The sequence below is a fragment of the Dromiciops gliroides genome, chromosome 1 (genome assembly GCF_019393635.1).
Source record: "Dromiciops gliroides isolate mDroGli1 chromosome 1, mDroGli1.pri, whole genome shotgun sequence".
Lineage (NCBI taxonomy): Eukaryota > Metazoa > Chordata > Mammalia > Microbiotheria > Microbiotheriidae > Dromiciops > Dromiciops gliroides.
In genome coordinates this window covers 522,843,716-522,867,378 of record NC_057861.1, presented here as the reverse complement: position 1 = coordinate 522,867,378, position 23,663 = coordinate 522,843,716, and the positions used below count along the sequence as shown (strand labels likewise).

The 23,663-nt window shown below is 37.4% G+C and overlaps 1 protein-coding gene across 1 annotated transcript in view; it reads right to left on the bottom strand.

Moving 5' to 3' along the window:
• PCSK5 (proprotein convertase subtilisin/kexin type 5) overlaps positions 1–23,663 on the bottom strand; it is a 649,923-nt gene that overhangs the window by 454,891 nt on the left and 171,369 nt on the right. The window contains 2 exon segments of the mRNA XM_043976670.1: positions 9,439–9,515; positions 16,138–16,281. Of these exon segments, the coding sequence (XP_043832605.1) occupies positions 9,439–9,515; positions 16,138–16,281 (221 nt within the window).

Below are 23,663 nucleotides of genomic sequence, written 5' to 3'. Positions count from 1 at the left end.
ACAGATGTCTCATGATTATGGCCAAACAAACATCACTTAGCAACCAACTTTCTAGTGATCATCCTCTAGAAATTTTGAGTCTGATCCTGAGAACTTAATAGACCAGTATGAATCCTTTCTGCAATGTTTCTTCTTGAGGAACTCTCTTTCCCCCAACCTCCCAGGTGAAGGAGGCTTCAGGTTCTTGCCCCTTTCATGTAAACAGTCAGTGACCAAGCTGAGTACAGGATTAAAATCCCTTGACTCCTGGATTAGCGTGCAGCCTTTCCAAGCTTCCTATGAGCTATGACTGTTTCGGAAGGAAGAAGCCATCCTTTTCAGCAGAACATCAGACTGTGCAGAAATCTTGCTCTCTCACATTTGTGACAGTCTGCAAATACATTATATAACTACCAATTATTTTATGTAAATGAACAAAGAAACCACACAGTATAGACCTGCAGTACACTAACACAATAGATCTTATTGTTTTAATGGCTCCCTTTGGTAAAACATTGTAATTCTGGAACCTATTAAAATGATATTTTGCCTGAAGATACTTAGAAACTATGAGGGCATCTTTTATTTAGTGTGGACCTGTGCTTTACTTAATAGATAGAACTTCCGGTGAGGAAAATCCCTCTATCAGTGAAGATCAGAGACTCCTCTATAACTTCTTATGGTTTTGATGAAGTGTCTCGAAGCACTAAAAGGCTATTAGCTAGCATTTATATAGAGATTTAAGGTTTGTGAAGCACTGTGAAAATATTATCTCATTTTATACTCATACTAACCATACAGGGGTAGAGGTGATCATTATTCCCATTTTACAGAAACAGAAACTGAGGTATACATAGGTTAAGTGACTTGCCCAAGGTCTCATGATTAAGAAGTGTTTGAGGCTAGATTTGAACTCAGGTCATTCTCATTTTCTATTCACTATGCTATGCTATGCAATGCTACCCTTGGAGGAAAAAAAATGAGAGGCATACAGTTTGCTTCCCACTCCAAATGTCATTCTTCTGAGAAGTGTCTAGGCAGCATAATAAAGGAATTAAGATCACCTTATTCTTCAAATAAAAGGTTTATTAAGCATATTTTGAGAATATTTTGGACAAACTGATTAAATAGTTCCTATATGCATCATCCAAAGTCCTGAAACAACAAAAGAATGGCTTTGATCCCTTTAAAATCTGAAGAGATCTTGGTTAAAATCTTTTCTCTACCACTCACTAGCTACAAAAGCCACTTAATCTCTCTGAGCCTCAGTTTCCTCATCTGTAAAATGGAGACAATAATGCCTACAGGGTATCTACCTCTAGGGGTTGTTGAATTTAAAGTACATTGCAACTTTAATGTGCTATATACACATAAGCTATAAGACAATTGTCTTTAACTGCCCTTGTGGACAAAGGATTAATAAATAAACTCCCAAATCGACAAAGGGAAGAGAAAAATGAAAAGTCCTCCAGATTCAGTTGCCAGAATCATTAGCCCCAGAATACTCAAGAACTAGCTTATCATTATCTGGACTTCAAAAAGAAAGGGGGTATGAAATATAAAGAAATTGTAGGTCAAAGGAATTTCCTACAAAGATTCCATTTTCATTTGTGAAATGCACATCCATCCAGAGAACCCTTTCCTACCTTGTATCTTTTCTCTGGAGGAGTCTGCCATCTTCCTTCTAATTTTGGACTGGACATCAGGCAAAGGGATCAACATAGCCCTCAGTTAATTAGGTCATAAAGATCCTTTACTTAGATTTAATACAAACAGAACAACTTCTTGTGTTTCAAATTTTCTCTTTAATAAAAAAATGCAGAATTAGTGGGAACTGAATTCAATATAACATAATAGAAGTCCAAGTGAATAATGCTAATTCTTTAAGGCAATTGTGATATGAACACCTAACATAGGGCTATCCCATATAACCTATAATTTTAATATGTGCAAAATTTGTCAATCAGGTTTTTTAAAGTATAGGAGTTTACAAAATGGGCCATTTATTTCTTCTATAAACATAAACTCCAAGTTTATTATTATCATTAATTAGGTGGTGTAGTGGATAAAGCACTGGCCCTGGATTCAGGAGGACCTGAGTTCAAATCTGGCCCTAGACACTTGACACTTACTAGCTGTGTGACCCTGGGCAAGTCATTTAACCCTCATTGCCCTGCCAAAACAAACCAAAAAAGAAAAGAAAAGAAAAATCATTAATAACAATAACGGATGGCATTTACAAAGCACTTCGAAGTTCACCAAAGGCTTTATATACATTATAACATTAAGACTCATAACAACACTACTAGTACATATTACAGGTATTATTATCCCCATTTGAACATATTGGGAAACTGAGGCTCAGAAAAAGTCACACAGCTACTAAATGTTAGAGACAGGATTTAAACCTGGCTTTTCCCAACTCCAAGGCCAGGATACCATACCCTATGCTATGCAGCCTTTCATGTTTGCCCACAAAGAGAGACAGATTATGTTTCATAACTGCCTGTTTGGTACCCACAAAGCCATCTGTGTTCACAAATGTTGAGGTTATAAAAAAAAAGCGTTACAGTCAAATGTAGACAACTGATTTCTGAAACCCAACCTAAGGTGAAGTATGAATTATCTTTGACAGCACTAGACCATTTTACTGCAGGCTGAATTTATCCAAACCCATTTGGTTAAATTCTTGGCACCAAGGCATGAAGCTCTACCTATTTGGATGATAGTTCTAAGTGTGGTCTGGCTCTCTAACATTGTCAAAATAGCTCCTTTGTAATGATAAACGGGATAGAAAACACTTACTATATTCAGTTGCTTTGCCTCAGAACACTTTCTCCATATAACTTTTTGTAGCTGGCCATAGAAAGAATGAGAAGGCCGCCCAGAAGCATAAGTTTCCTCATTCAGACTCTGGTTTCTACATGGCTAGAGTATGAAAACCCAAAATTATATTATTTGAAAGGAGACCAAAATACCAGTATCACTACATTGAGATCAGGAAATGGAAACAAAAGATAGAATGAAAAATCCACTGCTTTTGGAAAATTAATCTTTAATCTGTGGGATGATTTATTTTTCCAAGTAATTAGATGCCTCATCCATCACACATACGCAAATGACTTTGTGGTATCATACCCCACTCAATATGTTGCTTTGACTTTGAAGAAGCAAGGACTTTCAATCAGATGCATCCTAGGGAAGAGATGATCTAACCCAGCCATCAATAATTCATTTATCAGAAATAGAAGTCGTGGTATGAAATGCCAGGAGATTGTTTCATTCGCAAGGAGGCATTTTCTATTTTAAACTAAGAACAATTCAGTCAGCTTTACTTGGCAAGCTGATGTAAGTGGGAGAACTCCTAAATGTGAGGTCAGGGCTTTATGGTCCCCTCTAAGACGACTATTTCTCCAATATCAATTATTCAAGTCTGACATGACATGCCACCATTCAGGAACTAGCACAAGCCATGAGAAAGGGATTTTTATAACTTTTGCAAATGAAAGGTCTTTTGTTCACACAAAAGAGTCAATGTAAATAGAAGCATTTAGATGAAAGGGGTTATTTTCATAAAAGTTTTGGGGGGGAGGTGGCTTGCCCTATTCTTGGAAAATTTTCAAGGTGTCTGCGCCCATCCCACTGGCCCTTAAGAGACCCCTCCCCAGTTCACACAGGATCACACATTTCGAGTTGGTAAAGGCATTCGACTCAATCCCTTGGTCAATGAGCACTTACTATGTGCCAGGCACTGTTCAAAAACCTGGGAATATAAACAAATACAAAAAGACTCTCTGTTCTCAAAGAATATACATTCCAGACCTTTCCATTACGCTGGAGAGACATCGTGTAAATAATTAGGTGCACACAACTCAGAGAGTAAATGGGAGGTAGTATCAGAGGTGAAGGCACTAGCAGCTGGGGAGTGGAGGGGAGTCTTTAAAAGATGATGGGATTTTAGCTGATTCTTGAAGGAAGCCAGGGGAAGGAAGAGATGAAGGCGAAAAGGCAGGGCATTCCAGGCACGCAGGGCAGCTGGTTCAAAAGACAAGGACAGGAGATGCTTGAGGAATGTCTCACAGGCCAGTGTAGCTGGAGCATAGAGTGAATGGAAGGGATCCAAGTAAAACAAGACATGGAAATCATTTAGTCCAATCTCCAACTGAGACAGCTACATGGAGCGGTGGACAGAATGGGCAGGCCTGGAGTCAGGAAGACCTAAGTTCAAATCCAGCCTTAGACACTTACTTGCCCTGTGGCCCTGGGCAAGTCATTTTCCTCATCTGTGAAATGAGCTGGAGAAGAAAATCAGAAACTACTCTTTTATCTTTGCCAAGAAAATCCCAAATCGGGTCACAATAAGCGGACACAACTGAACAACAACAAAAACAACAGTCCAATCCCTTCATTTAACACATTAAAAAACCCGAGACACAAAAAGGTTAAGTGACTTAGGATCAGAAGTCTCAAATTAGAAATTATTTCAGAGACCATCTAATAAAATTCCTTCCATTTACAGATCAGGAAACTGAGGTACATGGGGGTTAAAGGATCTGCCCAAGGTCACATAGGTCATACATTAGAAGGGACTTCTGACGCCTGAATCAGTGTTCTTTCCACTCGACTGGATGGCCTCTAAGGTCACTTCCAGCTACAGTCCTCTGATATTATTGTCATATAGGCACTAAGTGGAAGTACCTGAATCCAGAAACAATCTCTGTCCTCAACTCCAGTGATCTTTCCACTGTGCCATATTAGCCTACAACTAGGAAAGTATACCAAAGAGTACTAACAGGAAGAGAAGTTCAGATAGGCTGGGTAATATCCTTCCAGTCCTGGCCAATGTTAAAAATCTTTTGCTAACACCATCTTGATAAACTTAGAAAATGCCAACTTTTTTTTTTTTTAAATGCTAACACAACCTTTGTGACCTTGGACAAAACACTGAGCCTCCCTAGATCTCAGTTTTCTCATTCATAAAATGAGGGATTGGACTACATGGCCTCTTCTGGGCCTCTCAGCTTTAAATCTATGATGCATCATGACGGGGTGGGGGGCTGGAGCCAGATTGTGCATGCTGGGAAAAGCCCACTTAAATTCTCAGCATAAGCAATTACACCTCAGAGATTTGTAAATGCTAATGGTGTTAGTCATTGTTTTATTGATCATGTAAATTTAAGAAAGTGTTCATGATCGACATTAAGCTTACAAATGTGGTTTGTTTCTAGAGAGCTGGTTGTTAAACTTTTACCAGCACATGTTTGTAGCTATGTCTGAAGTATTCTGATTTGTAGTGTTTGCCCCTTAAAGGAGAGGTTACATTGTCTGTCTCTGAATAAGTCAATCCTAATTCTAAACTTGAATAAAATAATTTCCATAATCCTAAAAAGAAAAAGGGGAAAAAAATGTGCCCAAATTGGGTTCCTTGTTATAAAATACTTAAACCTATTGCTTAATGAGCAATAGTTAGGTATGAAAATAAGCATACCTATAGGTTTACTGCTTTATATTCATTCAGTGAATTCCCATGTGCTAAAGCTGTTTTTAACCTAAATGTCTGAAATCAAGCTGGAGCTCAGCAGAGATAAGATTAATCAGCACCGTTAAGAATGAAAGAAAAACATGATGTCTTGGAAAGCAGGATGACTTCATCCACAGCTGATTGCCTTCTTCTGCTCAGTAGAGAAAAAGAAATTGTATTGCAGCATCCTACCAATGAAATGTTCTCTTTCCCTGCCAGTATATAGCAGCCCAAGCACGCTTGAGCTAGAACTCTTTTACACCCCACAGTAAAAAAGCCATCACTGCAATTTTGACTCTTGGGCACCATCTTTCTGGACAGATTGGGGGTGGGGTGGGGTGGGGTGCAGAATGGTCAGGAGAAAAGGCAGGCAGGCAGGTAGATAGGCCACAGCTAGCAGAAAAGGAGTGGCTCTTTCTGCACAAAAGCACTGGAAAGACTGTGAGAGGCAAAATCACAAAGTGGTTCAAAAGACCATATGCAAAACGCAACTTGAGGCTGCAACTCAAAGACAATGTGTGTACTGCAGATGCAGCCATCTGTCAGCCACACCCTTCCATAGCAATGATCATCAATCTTCTCATTTGTCAACATTAAAGATGTAACAATTCATAAACTCTGGCACTAAAGTTCTAAAAACTAAATGATTATCTGGGTCTACCTCCTCCTTTGCCTCAATGTCCCTGGACTCTATGACCTATTTTCTTTCTATATTTTTGGAGCTTTCCACCCAACCCCAATCCCCTCCACTTCTCTAGTCAGTATGATCTGGGTTCAGTTCCTGCCAATGATACATATTTGCTCTGTGACTAGTTAGGACAAATCATTTAGCCTCTCAGTGCCCCTTGGCAAATCTCAAATATGCTAAGTGATACAGGAGTTCCTCATCTGTGAAAAGAGTTTCCATGCTAGGAATTCCCTAAACCAATCAAATCACAGGTCCATAAAAATAACAGTAACAACAATTACACACAGACCCATACACACATACACACTACTACTACTACTACTACTACTACTACTACTACCACTACTACGGATTATTGCTTAAAATAACTTGAAAATAAGGAGTTCAGAGTCGGTCTCTCCTAGGCAACTATGTGGCACAGTAGCTAGAACACTGGGCCTGGAAGACCTGAGTTCAAATCCAACCCTAGATACTTTCTAGACATGTGACCCTGGGCAAGTCACTTAACCTCAGTTTGCTTGAATTTCCTAAACTGTAAAGTGAGTGTAGTAATAGCATCTACTTCCTAGGCTTATTAGAAGTATGAAATGAGGTAATATTTGTAAAATGCTTAGCACAGTACCTGGCACACAGTAGGCATTAAATAAATAAATGCTTTTTTCCTTCCTTCCTAATAAATCCCAAGTTAACGCTTTCTCAATTTTTTTCCTTAGTAAACAACCACCAAAGACATAAGGCTGGCTCATAAATCCACCATATTGAAATTTACCAGCTGTGACTTGCTTACTTATTGAAATTTTCCCACACTTTTCTCTATAGATAATTTACTAAATAGATTCAGATAAAGCCAGTTCATGTGATTGAAAAGTAGCCTCACCCACCCCACCCCCCACTCATGCATGTGCCTGCTGCTGCTGTAAAGCACTGCAAATTAAGTAATCAGGGTTCTGCATATAAGCTACAGGGTCATCAGCCTTCATTTGGGCCCTCATCTGTCTTGCTTCAGGAAAGTTCTAGAAACTTCTATTTCCATTACTTTGCATTACTTTTGCCCTTTCACCAGTGACACGCAATTTGTAGCACTCAATATTGTCAACAGTCACAGCACGTTTTCTACAACCTGTTTGTTGTGACCATCTGTGGATAGTAAAATAAATCATATGTATGTACACAAGTAATATGACTTCTTTCAAAGTTACTAGACTAATGTGGGTCTACTAGCTACTTTTCTGTAAAGAAAAGGTGAATATTATTCCTATTCACTACACGAGATTGGACATTTAAAAGGATATGATAATTATGCATAAACTATCTTTACTACTGTTTCCAACATTCCCAAACAAGATGTGGACACATAGAATCCAAATGAGAAAACATGGAACAGAGTGTAATAGCCTCAAACAAAAATTCATAATGGTAAAAACAAAAAAAAAATCCCACAAAAATACAAAAACAACCCCTTTGTGCTGAAGTGTTATAATGAATATAAAGCTTCCTTGATCATATATGCAATTCAAGTTAAATTAGAATGTAAACTCTTTGATTGGAAAATTCTTTCTATCCCCCCCAATGCCTACCTTGGTGTCTAGCACATAAAAGACAGCCAATGAACGCTTGTTAATTGCTGTATTATTTTATTTTTTATTTTTTAATTTTTTTGAAGGGCAATGAGGGTTAAGTGACTTGCTGTGTATTTTTAAGCAAAAATTATCCACAAATAAATGATGAGGTCAAAAGCAACAAAAAAATACCTTAAAATTATCAACAAAATGGCCATTCTTTTTGTTTTCCTTACTGAAAAGGAAGAGCATGTGAAATAAGCATGGTTTCTGAGACAGAGACGAGGTGGGCAGCAAAGGTCCTGGGGTGTGTATGTGGATTCATTTTAAGAATCTTGTATTAGTGTTGGGCATTGCAAGTATTCTGGTGACTGATACAAGGTGGAACTTTACCCTGTTGTCTTTCTGGTACAGAGGAAAGAATATTGACTTTGCTGAACCTCTGTCACATACTATCTGTGTGACCTGGAGAAAATCATGAATCTTCCTGGGATTCTGGTCCTTCATCTGTAAAATGAGAGTTGAACTAGATCGTGTCTGATGTCACTTCCATCTCAAACATCTATGATCCTATGAACCAAATGCAGTGGGGGAAATCATAGTATAGTGGGGAGAAGAAGAGAAAGAGAACATAAAAAAAATCTTTAAAAAATAAGTAAGGCAGGGGTAGCTAAGTGGTGCAGTGGATAAAGCACCAGCCATGGATTCAGGAGGACCTGACTTCAAATCCGGCCTCAGACACTTGACACTTACTAGCTGTGTGACCTTGGGCAAGTCACTTAATGCTCATTGCCCAGCAAAAAAAAAAAAAAATAAGGCTTATAAGAATGGGCCAATAAATAATCTGCAATGACTTTTTATTTCCCTAAACTAACAGACTGTCATTTTGGGTCCCCTGATAGTATCCTGCTTGGTTTGGGTTGGTGTCTTCTTCAGGGCTGCATAGTTATGCTATGCATAGTGCATTGTGACCACTCTGACATACAATGTGAAGCCTAGTGGTCCACCAAGAGATAGGGTTGATTGTTGTTCAAGGAGGGAGGATAATGGTAAGAATGAACATGTGATTTAATTGATTTGGAGAACATCCACTACTAATGGAGAATAGTGACTTGTCCATAACTTATAGTAGTCTTAAAGTAGGAGTTCTTATATTTTTTTGTGTCATGGATCTCCCTACCTCTCTCACCCTCTGCTTGGCCAGTCCAGTGAAGCCTATAGACTTCTCAGAATAATGTTTTTAAATGCATAAAATGAAATATAGGTGAAATCAATTATATTGGGATAAAGATGTAATTTTCCCTCATCCAAGTTCATGCACTCCATAAAGTCTACCTCTTTGGACCCAGGGAGGTCCAAGGACCCCAGGTTGAGATACCTGTCTTACAGAGTTACATGTGACACCAAGAGATTAAGAAATTTTATCACATCTCTCTATCCAATGAAAAGTTTTATATTCCAAAGGCCCATGATCACAGTGTTGGAGATAAGGCTTGAAACCAGATCTTCCTGATGCCAAGACCAGTCCTCTATCAACTATACCAATCTGCCTTTCTATGATGAAGATTAGCCACTGTTTATTCCAAAATCTCCCCATTAAAATACTTCCAATATAATGAGCAGAAGGGCAAAGTTCTACTTGAAGCAGGCAAATGTCAGACACACCAAGTCACCCTACACTGGGGCCTTACTTGTTCTCGTTGCTGGCATCATAACGAGGCATTGGGTCGAAATCATTCCCATTCACATCGAAACTTGCCTGAGAATCCTGTGACCAACAGAAAAAGAAAGATGGAAGCTCATTAATTATCCATTAACTCATGAGGTTCATGCATTCCTTAACAAGATCCTACAAGTGAGTGATTAGGTTAACTAACATTCTCATGGTTGAATAATGACAGAATGTTTTAGGAAAGGGTAGTTAATTCAGTAACAATCAGCAAATCAGAATCTTGATTTTCTCTTGTATAGGGAGGAAGAACCCCCATATAGGTAGTCAGAAAAAATCTAACATGAACAAGTTTAAAATTTGAAGCTGCTTAACTATTTTAAATGGCTTTTTGAACAATCCAGTGTCTCTCTTCTCCTTAGAAATCAGTCTTACATTGGGGGAATCTAGGTGGCAAGTGGATAAAGCACCAGCCCTGGATTCAGGATCTGAGTTCAAATCCAGTCTCAGACACTTGACACTTATTAGCTATGTGACCCTGGGCCCCACAAAAAAAAAAGAAAAGAAAAAGAAATCAATCTAGTCCTTTACCCACCTATCCCCAATTTAGAAATTTATGTATTCCATTCTCTCCAGCAACTCCTTTTTTACACCCCCTAAACTGCTTCCCTCTTACATGTCACTAAGATTTCAATAATTCCAACTTGCTGAAATCCTACCTCTTCAATGCAGTCTTGCTTGTCAAACAAGAAACAAAGATAAGTTCCTATTGATAGGCTTCCAACTCTCAACATCCTTAACTCATTATCTGAGATCAGGAACCATGTTTAATCTAAAGTTTTTATTGCCCCAGGACTTAGAACACTGCTCTGGACATAGTAAATGCTTAATAAATGTCTGCTGAATTGAACTAAGCATGCAATTCACTCAACATATTGCAAAAGATTTTTAAAAATCACAAATAAGTGATATACCAAGTAAAAATCACCCATAAATATCCATTAAGTTAGGTCACCTTAGAATCACTACTCAGCAGAATATATTAACCTAGTTCTAAATATCACACCCTTTAAAAGAAAAGTTCATATATTTTAAGGTAAGAGAATAATTTCAAATTTGAAGTAATTTATGATAGCAGCCCTTTGTGACAGCAAGTAATGAGAAATTGAGGAGGTGCTCATCAATTAGGGAATGGGCTAAGCAAGGTATGGTGTATATATATGTATGTATGAATGTATGATGGAATCCTATGGTGCTATAAGAAATGAATCAGATCATTTCAGAGAAACTTGTGAAGACTTATAGGAGCTGATGCAGAGTGAAGTGAGCAGAACCAGAAGAACTATTCATATAATAACAATAATGTAAAGACAAATAACTTTAAAAGACTTGGGGACTCTGATCAATGGAATGACCAATTATGATTACAAGCATTCACGAAGAAACATGCAACCTACCTCCTAACAGAGAGATAATAGACTCAGTGCAGATTGACACATATGTGTGTATACAGACTTACACATACATTGCACACACACATCCACATAGGTGGATGTGGCAATCGTGGACATTTGTTTTGCCTAACTATACATTTTAGTAATACAGGTTTTGTGTTGTTTTCTTTTTTCCTCAATGGAAAGGAGAAAAGGTAGGTTTTCACTGATTTAAAAATTAAATTGTTAAAAGTTTATAATTAAGACATCACTAATTCATAGTCTTTACCCCTCCCCCTGTCCATTAGTCTAAATTAATAAGGTAACATTATGTATGCCGTATTACGTAAGTAAGATAAAAACAAATTTGGATTTTTTAAAAATGACCAAGAATATGCTCTAAATCTAGTGAAAGATGGTCACCTGGGCTTTAGAATAATTCAAATTTCTATTACTAAAGATTTCCACTCAACATTTATAAAAGTATTTCTAAACTTGCCTATATATTATAAATATTTCTTCTTTAATATGTTGGTGAAAACATGACTAATGTAGAATTATGTTTTATATGATTGCACATATATAACCTATATGAACATGCTTACTGTTTTAGGTAGGGGAGGGGAGAAAGAAAAATTTTGAACTAAAATTTTGTTTAAAATGAATGTTAAAAATGTCTTTACATGTAATTGGAAAATAATAAATTATTCTTTAATAATATTGCCTAATTAATTAATAATTGTTTATTATAATTAATATTATTTAATAATAAATTATTATTAAAAATAAAATGTTAGTGAGAATACTTGGGGGGTTTTAAATTGTTATTATAATTATTGTTTCTGCCATCACCCAAAGCTCTTCCTACTGAAAATAATTTCTAGTTCAAACATCCACTTCTATCCAGTCTGTGTGACTTAATCTAATTAATGTAGAAACAAGTGACCCGTTGACATGGCAAGTCCTTCCTTTTTATGTCTCCTGTGTTCAAAGTCATCATATCCAATGATTACATTGTTCTGAGGGTCCCTCTCACATGGAAAAATAAAGAGGGAAAAATTAAAGATACTGAACAGATTAGTAAGATTGAGATAAAGTAAATTGGAAGTCAAAGTGGTATCGTGTAAAAAGTGATAAACTTGGGAGTCACAAGACCTTGGACAAATAACTTTCTTTTCTCTTGGCTTCTGTTTCTTCATCTGTAAAATAATATGGGTGGGTGGACTGGATGATATCTATGGCCCCTTTCAGCTCTAGATCTATGATTCTATCATACTTGATCTTATCCTAACAAGGCAACAAGACGAAGATAGAATAAACTTTTGTTTGGAGATTAGAAACACCAGTAGGGCAAAAGGCTTCAGGTCCTGACTCTATTGCTAACTACCTGTCCAGCTAAAAGACATTTTCCTGAAGGTATCCAGACTGAGGGTACCCTTGGATCTCTTGGTCCGCTTCCTTATCTATAACATGGGAGGATTGTACTAAATTACTTCTCATTTAAAAAGAAGGAGGATGGTATGAATATGTCTATAGGGAGCTGAACTAGATAATTTTCTATCCCTTTCTTCCTCATGGAAATTAACTGATTAATTTCACCATGTTCCTTGGAGAATGGTCATTTACTATTCTCTCTGGTTTCAAGGAGAGGATAAGAAATCAGACCTCAAAGGGTACCACTAGAAACAATGGGATTAAGTTGTAGAGAGATAAAGACTTGGTATAAGGGAAGACATCCCAACATCCAAAAGTGGAACGAGCTCTTTCAGGAGTTAGTGAATTCCTACTTTCCTAGAAGGTTTCATTCAGACAAAGGCTGGACAGCCACTTGTCAAATATGTTGTAGAAGAGATTCATAGTCAGGAACAATTTGGAGTAGATGGCTTCTGATGCTTTTTACAACTCTTGAGATTATGTGATCTTTTGAACTCTGGATTACCAATGTATCACAGTTTACATTTACATTTACATGGAGAAATAATAGCAAAAAGATTGACCCAAAGCCAGAAGTAATCCTGCCCTCAAGGAAAGAACTAGGAAGTTATCATGTCTAATTAGTTTATGTATAACATTGCTTTTTCCATTCCTCTGACCTCATAAGAGTATCTTCAATTAGGAATGGAGAAAGCAAAAGGGAGAGAATCTCTCCTCAAAGATCTCTTTTCTCTCTACTTTAGAGTAGAATGTTGAAAACTAATGTGGAATGTGGTGGTAGAACCGAGGATCTTGTCTATTTGAGCACACATGAAAAAACACATGATGGCATGTGAAGTACCCTACATGAAAATGGGATAAAGAATCCACATTTACGAAGCAATGGCAAAAGAGAAAATAGAATACTTATATTACTTTGGATTCACTTAGGCTGTGTAAATGGATATCAGTTTACTTAGTTGTTAATTTTTTAAAAAATCAAACATCCAAGTTTTATTTTTGTCAACAGGATATCAAATAACCATTTTACCTGATCTTTGTTTTTTAGTGAGCTGATTGTTTGGCAGAACTGGCCTTGTTGAATAGTTCTTCTGATAATGTTGAGAAAAAGCATTGGAATGGTCAAGTTTCTGGCCTGGATTGCTTTAGGTCATTTTAAAATCACAGACATTATTTGAAAACTTAGTTTCAGAGTTGTTTTTTAAAAAATGAGATAAATCTAGTTATGCATGCTCAGAGAAATTATTGCATTTGAGAAACTGTACCCAATGTTCTATTCTAGTTGCTTAAATGGGTCATCCCTCAGCTGTAATAGGAATTAAAACAGGTACTCAAATCACAGGATTGGGAACAGGGCAGTAAATGGATAGAAAACTGAAAGTTAAAAAAGGAAAGTGGATGATAGGGTAGAGACAGAGAGAAGAACTGATTACAGTGCTGGTATGCTTTGTATTTTCAGAAATACACAGAAAAGAAAAGAAGATATGTCTGTCCTTGATTAGTGAGGATTTGGAGAAAATATTCCATATTTCTATTTTTAAACCATTAATATTATAGTGTATTTATAGAGGGAGTATATACTAACGAAATCACAACTCTGGATAAATCCACATCCATTTGTGTAAGTATACATATATACTCATGTATGTATACTCACACGTGTCTCTGTGTGTGTGTGTGTGTGAGTGTGAGTGTGCGTTTATGGTAGAGGGAGTTGATCAGAAGACTCATAATCAACTAATCCTCATCTACCCTCCTTAGGCCAGAAGAGGAAATCACTCTGTCTTTCTCCTTACTTCTTTCCCAGAAGGGAGTAGGGGGTTAAAGCAATTCTTTCTCCTTTCCCAATACCCCATCAGCCATGGTATTTTGCAGTAAAGCTCTTCACCCTGGGCGTACTGTACCCAGTAGGGAGTAGGCCTAGGGAGCTCCACTGAGCAACCTGCACAGAAAATACTGTGTCCAGAGTAGAGCTGTGTGAGGACACAATAAAAAGAGAAAGGTGACCAAGGTCTTGATAGTAAGAGAAATGCTTCAGTCATATGTACCTTCATGCCAGTATATTCCATGTGTGTGCCTCCTTTTTCCACTGAATGTATATTTGTGAAAGAGTTTTCCCTAGGATCACAGGATGAAATTTTTTGGTACTGTTGTTCTTACAAAGTCATATCAGTAAATGTTTGTGTTTTAAATTAACTATATCCAATGTCTAACTATTAGAACTAAGTACAGGACAGCAAGGTGTCACAGTGGATAAAGCACCGACCCTGGAGTCAGGAGGGCCTGAGTTCAAATCTGGCCTCAAAAACTTGACAGTTACTAGCTGTGTGACCCTGGGCAAGTCATTTAACCCTCATTGCCCTGCCAAAAAAACCAAAACAAAACAAAAAAACCCTAAGTCCGTTGATGAAAACTAGTGAGATATAGTTTTAGGAGGGCAGACCCATAAAGCATCTTGAATTTGGGGTAGAAGTCACCCACTGGAGACCCATTCTACAACTCTGAAAGCTGAACTGGGGAAAAATCCCAGATATTATATTATATGTTATATATACTTTAACAGCATATATAATATTGCATATATGTATATTCTAACAATATATACATAATATTATATCTCCAGAGGATATATAGAAAATATGTAATTTAATATCTGGGCTACATTATATAATACATATCTAGGTTATAATACTCATTATATTATATATTATTTTATTATCATGTTAAATATTATTTAATGTATATAAGATGTGTGGACTATTTTATACACACACATATAATACCTAGGTTATTCATTTCCAGCCAGCTAGCTAATACTGGGCTATCTCCCCAGTTCAGCTCTTTAAGGTGGTAGGTTGTATTCCCAGTAGGTGACTTCAACCCCACACTCAAGATACTCTATGAGGATGGGTAGATTAGATACATAGATATATGGAATAGGATAAAATATAGATACAGTGTGTATGTATATAGATGTATAATAACATTTAAGTACAATTATTAGGCATGATGAAAGATGCAAAGACTTGTGTTTCATTCTAATAATTAGTTCATCAGAGTGAATTCACCTAATATCCTTTTATGTTGAATAGTGATGATGATGACATATGGAATTTATATGGCACATATGAAGAATGAAGTGATATAGAAAGATAAAATTTGATCTTCACAAAAAGCCATGGGCTAAGTAGTACTATTATATCCATTTTAAGAAGGAAGAAATTGACTCAGGGAGAGTGTGACATATCACACAAATAATATCTAAGATAGGACATATGCATGTATATACATGTATTTATATAGTGGAAATTAATTTATTTACATATTTTCTCCCCCAATAGAATTATAATTCTTTGAAAGGAGGAGCTATTTTTTCTTTTTCTTTTCCTTTTTTGGTATCCCAAATACCTTTCCCAGTACATGGCACATAAGATTCTCTTAATAAGTGATTGTTAGTCAACAAGTAATTAATCAATGAATTAATTGCTGATTAACTCCATTTCTTCCTAATCCCAAGTGCAGCACTCAATCTATTACCCCAAACTTCCTCTCTCCTGAGTAGTCATGGTGCTGATAATGGTGGAGGTGTGGTGACCAAGGTTGAACCAAGGGAAACAAAAAAAAACAAAAGCAAACAAATGAACCCTTTCCTCGACCCCACCCCAGATCTCCTGTACCTATTCCGTCATATTATGTTGCCTCCATCGTATGACAATGATTTTACCAAAGAAAGGAAGGGTACAACCCGTTGGAATATTTGGCACATCTGGCTCATGCTTTTTGAGTAGCCTTCCCACTTCCCAGATCCCATAAATACAGATGGAGTGACAGGAAAAGGTGCAGAAAACACTCACGTAGTTCTTCACCAAATCTGGATGAGTCCTTTCGATGCCATCATCCAAAATAGTGACCACAACATCTCTTCCAGTGTAACCTCTCTTCCAAGCCCCTTCAATGTTCATATCTGACTGACAGGGGTGAGTGTTATCACTGCAGTGCTAAAGGGGAAAAAAAGAGGGAAAAAAAAGAATTGGTCTATGGAGATTACTGAAGAGTCAGAAGAAAAAGGAATTAACCTACTTCTTAGCATAATGTGTCAAACTAACAATAGCTGACGGGATTGATCGGTAGAGATGATACACAGATCAGTGTCTTCTTGAAGTTAGCAAGGTGAAGAAAGGAAAACAAAACTGAAATAAAAGGGAAATTGCTTCTAGGAGATGGTTTCTTCTAGGATTTCTTTCCATGGGTTCAGGACATTAGAAAAAGGACATCATCAAGCTAAACCTTTGGCAGAATAATAACAGAAAGTATGGGGGCAGCTATGTGGTGCAGTGGATAGAGTACCAGCCCTGGATTCAGGAATACCTGAGTTCAAATTCAGCCTCAGACACTTAACACTTACTAGCTGTGTGACCCTGGGCAAGTCACTTAACCCCAATTGCCTCACCAAAGAAAGAAAGAAAGAAAGAAAGAAAGAAAGAAAGAAAGAAAGAAAGAAAGAAAGAAAGAAAGAAAGAAAGGAAGGAAGGAAGGAAGGAAGGAAGGAAGGAAGGAAGGAAGGAAGGAAGGAAGGAAGGAAGGAAGGAAGAAAGGAAGGAAAGAGGAAAGGAGGAAAGAAAGAAAGAAAGAAAGAAAGAAAGAAAGAAAGAAAGAAAGAAAGAAAGAAAGAAAGAAAGAAAGAAAGAAAGAAAGTATTTCTGAGCAGAGGTGGAGCAGTGGATACAATGTCATGACTGGAGTCAGAAAGATTCATCTTTGTGAGTTCAAATCCAGTCTCAGACTCTTACTGGCTAAGTAACCCTGGGCAAATCACATCACCCTATTTGTCTCAGTTTCCTCATCTGCAAAATGAGCTCAAGAAGGACATGGCAAACCACTTCAGTATCTTTGCCAAGAAAACCCCAAATGGGGTCAGACATAACTAAAACACTGAACAACAACAAATATCTAAGCAAAGGAAGCATGAGTAGATCTGATATTTCAACTGGGCACCTAGTACCCACATACAGGATGAATAGATAGGCACCTGTAGCATAATGATACTCTCTAGACTAAAACCAGATGACAGAACTTTAATCATTGCTATCCCAAGTCCCCAGCAACTAGTTCAGAATCATTTCTATCTAGAAATGAGCATTTTTGGCAGGTCTCATTCAGTATCAGCAGGAGATGTGCTACTGTTAAAGAACATATAGCCAGGAGAACAAAAAGTCTCTCTAAAATGTGTTCGATGAATCACGGGAAGCTGCAGTCTCCTGATTTGTGAGTACAGAAGCATAGATAGATTCATTCCAGGGATAAGATTGCAGGAAGAAAGGCAGAAGGCAAAAGGCTAATATAACCTGGATGATGGGAATCTAATGGAGGTAAAGGGTGATCTGTAAACATTCAATTTTAGGGGCTTTATGATCAAACTGATTTGCCATAATTCTATAAGATAAATAAACACGTCTGGGATCCTTGTGCTTCCATACCCTCCCCTCTAACATAAATAACTATCATTTACAAAGAGCTATCTCAAAATGGCTATTTTCTTGATTCTTTAGGGACAAAATGTTTGGGGTTTTGCAGGGGGGCAGGATGGAGAAGAGAAAGAAACGAGGAAAGGGAGAAGGGGAAAGAAATAATAACCACAGCAACACTCATCACACTCAAGCTTTTGCAATTTCATTGTCTCATTCATTTTCCTATTAGTTCAATGCTTTAACCAGCAAAAAAAAAAAAAAGCAGGCAAATAGAATCATTCTGGGAACATCTTTCCTATTTATCTCCACTACACCCCTCTATACACCCACTTTCTGTGTGTAATATAATCAGGCCCAAAGGTAGATCCTCTGTGAGTTTTCTTGATGGTTCCTATGACAAGTGCTTTTTCTTTGATGTTGTACATAAAGAAGAAGTGACATCGGGAAATGCGAATCTTGTAAAAACAAACAAGAACAATAAATTATCTTAAAAAACAAAATAATAAAAGAGTTGTACCTTCTACACAAAAACCTGCAGCAGAGTATGTGACAGATTTAAATCACCTTCACTTACTTTTGTAGACATGTTAGTTGGTTGTTGTCCTTTGTTCCCAAAAAGGACCAAAATGACATCGCTATGTTGGGGTCAGAGTATAGTACCTGATTAGAACAATACGAGCTTCGAGGGTTATATCACAGATGGGACACAAATAGTCCATATGAATATTTGGAGTGTAGATGTCTCTAAATTTGTGCATCTATTATTTCTTTTGAGCTACTATGGTAGCTACAGCACATACATGTCCATATGTATGAATGTATATATGTATGTGTGTATCATGCATGCATACACAGGGTGTCCCAAAAGTTTCAGTGAAGTTTTAAGCTTTTACACACACACACACACACACACAAACATATACATATACATGTGTATGTAGACACGTGTCTACATACACATATACTGCCTTCTTGTATTCTACCATACAATTAAACTGACCGTATCTCAAATATCTAAATATGAATAAGACATGAAGGCATGATACCATCCATTAGGCAAAACTGCATACAGGAGGAAGATTAATTTTACACTGAAAACTTCTTGATGAATTTTATTATGATCACTATTATTATTAATAGTTGGCATATATATGTATATATATATATAGTGATTTAAGATTTGCAAAGAGCTTTACAAATATTATCTCATTTGATCCTCACAGCAATCTTGTGAGGGAAAGTTCTATATAATCCACATCTACAATTGAGGAAATTGAGGAAAACAGAGGTCAAGTGATTTTTCCAGTTTTACATAGCTACTACATGTCTGATGCTGGATTTGAATTCATGTTTCCCTGACTCCATGTCCAGTGCTCTAGCCAATAAGCCACCTAGCTATCAGAGATAATTCACTTTTGCTTGTTATTTTTGCATTTGCACATAGTGAACATCTAGACACAGAGAAGCATGAGTCCTGTTGAAAGATGTGATGTTCATTGACTATTATGAGTTATTATTTAATTGCTATATTGTATCTTTGAAATTTAAAAGTCTCTCAAAAAAGAAATATACCTTCATTGATCAAATGAAATAAATGATTAATTAATTGCCCACAAGGAGAATAGCAGTTGAATCTGTGATTACTGTTGGAGGAAACTTCCTTTCTCAATGCAGGTCAGTAACTTTTTTTCCACTTACACTCCCTAGAGATCCCTGCTACCTGAATTAATTTGCCCAGGGTTACAAAGCCAGTGTTTTCCAAAGGCAGGAGTCGACCAAGGTCCTTCTTGCTTCTGAAGCCAAATCTCTCTATCCACTATGCTAAGATGACTCTCATTATTAACAAATAATTATTTACAAGTTAGTCGAAGGCCCTAGGACATACTTAGGAATTTTTCAAAAATAATGAAACATCATCACATTGCTCTAACTAAACATATTAATATTCAGCGAGAATTACTTTTTTGTACTGTTAATAAATAAAATGTTTAAAATTTTTAAATGATTTCATCTTTATCTCATCTTAATGTCTATTTTTAAAATAGATTGATAAAGGAATACACTATATAACTTGCATATAAATTAATATACATATATTAGGGGGTGCTCAAAAGTATTTTTTTAATGATTCAATTATGTTATCAAAAGAATTTGGAGATGATTGGCCTGGACTTTGTTATGCATTTGATAGACAATCCAGAAAGCTGGTTCATCAGTAAATGTGTCTGGGATAGAAATTATACATGACATTGAGCTGGGTCTCAAATTGAAAAAGCAGGATGAATTTATATTGGGTAAATTATTGCTGATTTCATCTTTATCTCATTATTTTTATTTCAATTTTTATGTATGCCTTCTCATTTACATAATGCATTAGTAAAGGAGTACATGTATATAAATTTATTGGAATAGGGGAGCACTCAGGCCTGGGCAGGGGTGTGGGGTGACATATGAGTGTTTGGTGAACCTACTTCCAGGTATGAATAATGGAAAGTCCTACTCCCTACTTGGGAATAAGTATGGGCAATCTGCTCCCAATTCAAGTGTTCCTGTATGCCTTTTCATTTGCTGTTGAGTTAGAATGGAATTAGTGTAAGGATGTGATCAGAAAACTACATTATAGAAAATGGAGGTGAGCGGGTTCACATAGTGAGAATGAGGGATTGCCAATGGATGACCTGCATGCTCTATACAGCATCAAGGGATTAAGCAGAAGGTTCCCAGAGCAAGTGGGTGTGAACAACTTGATGAGAAGGCATGAACAAATTGCCAAATGCACCACGGGATGGTGTACTCACATTGATGAGATAGATTTAAGTATATACAATATATATGTGCAGTTTCAGGAGACCACAGGGAAAGTAAGCAAATTAAGGTTAGAGTTAGGTTTAGGGTTTTAACGATTTTTAACTACAATGGCCTCACACAGAAGTTATGTACTTTTAAAGGATGTTCTAATTTCAGTCTTGCCTTCAACCATTAGGTCTCTTTACCTGGAATACTCTCCATTCCCCTTTATGCCTTGTTGTCAAGTTCTGTTGATTTGAGCTTTATAACATTTCTCACATATGTCCCTTTCTGTACTTAGATACTATTATCACCCAGGTGTAGTTCCGCATCTTTTCATACCTGGACTGTTGCGATAGCCTACTCGTCGGTCTACCTACCATGTCTCTCCACACTCCAATCTACCCTCTACTCAACTGTCAAACTGGTCTTCCTAAAATGAAGATCTGACTCTATCACCCCACTCCACCCATGCATTCAGTAAACTACAGTGACTCTCTATTGCCTCCAGCATCAAATATAAAATACCCTGCTTGGCATGCAAAACTGAAGGCAGGTTTGAACCTGATCCCATCCTACCTTTCCAATCTTCTTACATCTTACTTACCCTTATGTACTCTGGTATTCAGTGACAATGGATTCTGTGTTTACTCTTCCTTGCACATGACAATCTCTCTACAGAATACTGGCCTTCTTATGGGCTGTTCCCCAAGCCTGGAATTCTTCCCCTCCTCATTTCTCCCTCCTGACTTCCCTGACTTCCTTCAGGTCCCTACTAAAAATCTCACCTTCTAGATAAAGCCTTTTCCAATCCCCTTTAATGTTGATGCCTTACTTTTTTATTATCTCCAACTTATTCTGTGCATATCTTGTTTGTACATAACTGTTCATATGTTGTCTCCCCCATTAGACTATGAGTTCCTTGAGAACGGGCACTGTCTAATCGCTTTTCTTTGCATCTCTATCACTAAGCAGCATGCTTAGCACATGGTGGGTGTTTAATAGATGCTAGTTGACTTGACCATCTATCAAAAACCTATGAATCAGGGGCAGCTAGATGGCACAGTGGATAGAGCACTGGCCCTGGAGTCAAGAGTACCTGAGTTCAAATCCGGCCTCAGACACTTAACACTTACTAGCTGTGTGACCCTGGGCAAGTCACTTAACCCCAACTGCCTCACTAAAAAAAAACAAAAACAAACAAACAAAAAAAAAACCTATGCATCCTTCAGGGCAAATAACAAATAAAAAATTCTCTATAAGTTCTCTAAAGTAATCAGCCCTCATTGACTTTTCCCCTTCTGAGTTCTTATAGTTTATTTAAATTGTTTTGTTGGTGGTTATCCTTTGTTTCCAAAGAGGACCAATGGTATCACAAGAAATGGCTTGACTTGCACCTGAATTAGATTTAAGTGAGACAGAGTTGCACAGAAGTCAGCAGCCTTACTCTCTCTTCCTGAGTCATTGAAATCTAGTGGCAAGACAAAAGTCAAGGTAACAGGTGATGGCCAGGGATGAAGTGGATGACTTTGGTATTTTTGACGTCTTATAGCACCTGCTTTGGCTGTCTTCATGATTGTTGGAACAAACTATTCTCATCTACCTATTCCACCATTGGGAGTGTTCACATGCTTCACAGTGTATACCCTGGTAACTTACCAATGGGTTTTAGGCCTTTTGGTTACCCTCAACCTGGTTTAGCACATTTGCTGAGATGGTTTAGTGGACAATGACCATTGTGCATACTACAGCTTCTTAGAGCCACAGGTGAGAGTTGGGTACCAGGTAAATCCCAAAGGTGTTTATTGAAAATAAATTGTTGTGCAGATAAGAAGGGATCTGAAATAAAATTATCTGGGTTTGAATCCTAGGTCAGCTACTTTTGATCTATTCCGCATTAGGAATGTCATCCCAACCTCTCTGGGCCTCTGTAAAATTAGGAAATAGGAATGGATAATAACTAGGGTCTCTTCCCACTATACATCTATCAAGTGTCTGTTATGTACAGAGAATTGCAGCATGATCCTTGAATTAATGGATCTTATAGCTTAGTATAGGTTAAGAAACAAATACCAATAAGTGGAAAGGATATTTCCATTTCATCTGACTTTCCTATTCTTCTCATTGCTTCATTCCCTCTCCCATATTGATATTTGATAATGAAGATACTGATTTGTGTGTAAGCTCCCTGTAGTCAGGGTATTTTCGTTTTTTGTTGGTTTTTTTTTTTTTGGTTTTTTGAGGGGCAATGGGGGTTAAGTGACTTGCCCAGGGTCACACAGCTAGTAAGTGTCAAGTGTCTGAGGCCGGATTTGAACTCAGGTACTCCTGAATCCAGGGCCGGTGCTTTATCCACTGCGCCACCTAGCTGCCCCCTAGGGTATTTTCATAAAAAGATCCATAGTCCACAACACATGGCAGTTTGGTGGCACAGTGGATGGAGTGCTGGGCCTGGAGTCAGGAAGACCTGAGTTCAAATCCAGCTTCAGACACTTACTAGCTGGGTAACTCTGGGAAAGTCATTTAACCCTATTGGCCCTTAGTTTCTTTATCTGTAAAATGAGTTGCAGAAAGAAATGGCAAACCGCTCAAGTATCTTTGCCAAGAAAACCCCAATTGGGGTCACGAAGAGTTGAGCACAACTGAAACAACTGAACAAGAACAAAAATTCTTATTTATTACAGCACAATGCTTTGTGCAGGGTAGGTATTTTATAAATGTTTCTTGCATTGAATACAGAATGAAAAGTACATTCATGAGATGCCTTATGTGAGGTCCAAGGGGGAAGGCTGTTACCAACAAGAATCCTGGATTTAAAGGGAATATGGAGACCATCAAGTCCAACCTCCTTGTCTTATATTAAGAAATGGAAATACCTGGGGAATGGAAAATTTTGCTTTGGCCAAGGATCCCAACCTCTCTCCCTACCGAATCCTTTACCAGAGTGGCTAATGTAACCAAGAAGGAAATTTGACTGATTGGAGTTTCATTTTTAATTTCCTTTCATTTCCTCTGCCCATCTGTGGTAGAGATGCTCACAAGTGGAGACTTGGCCAAAAGCAGGACAAGAGGAAGGAGAATGAAAGGAAATGGATAATCCACAAACTGGATAACTATACTAGGAA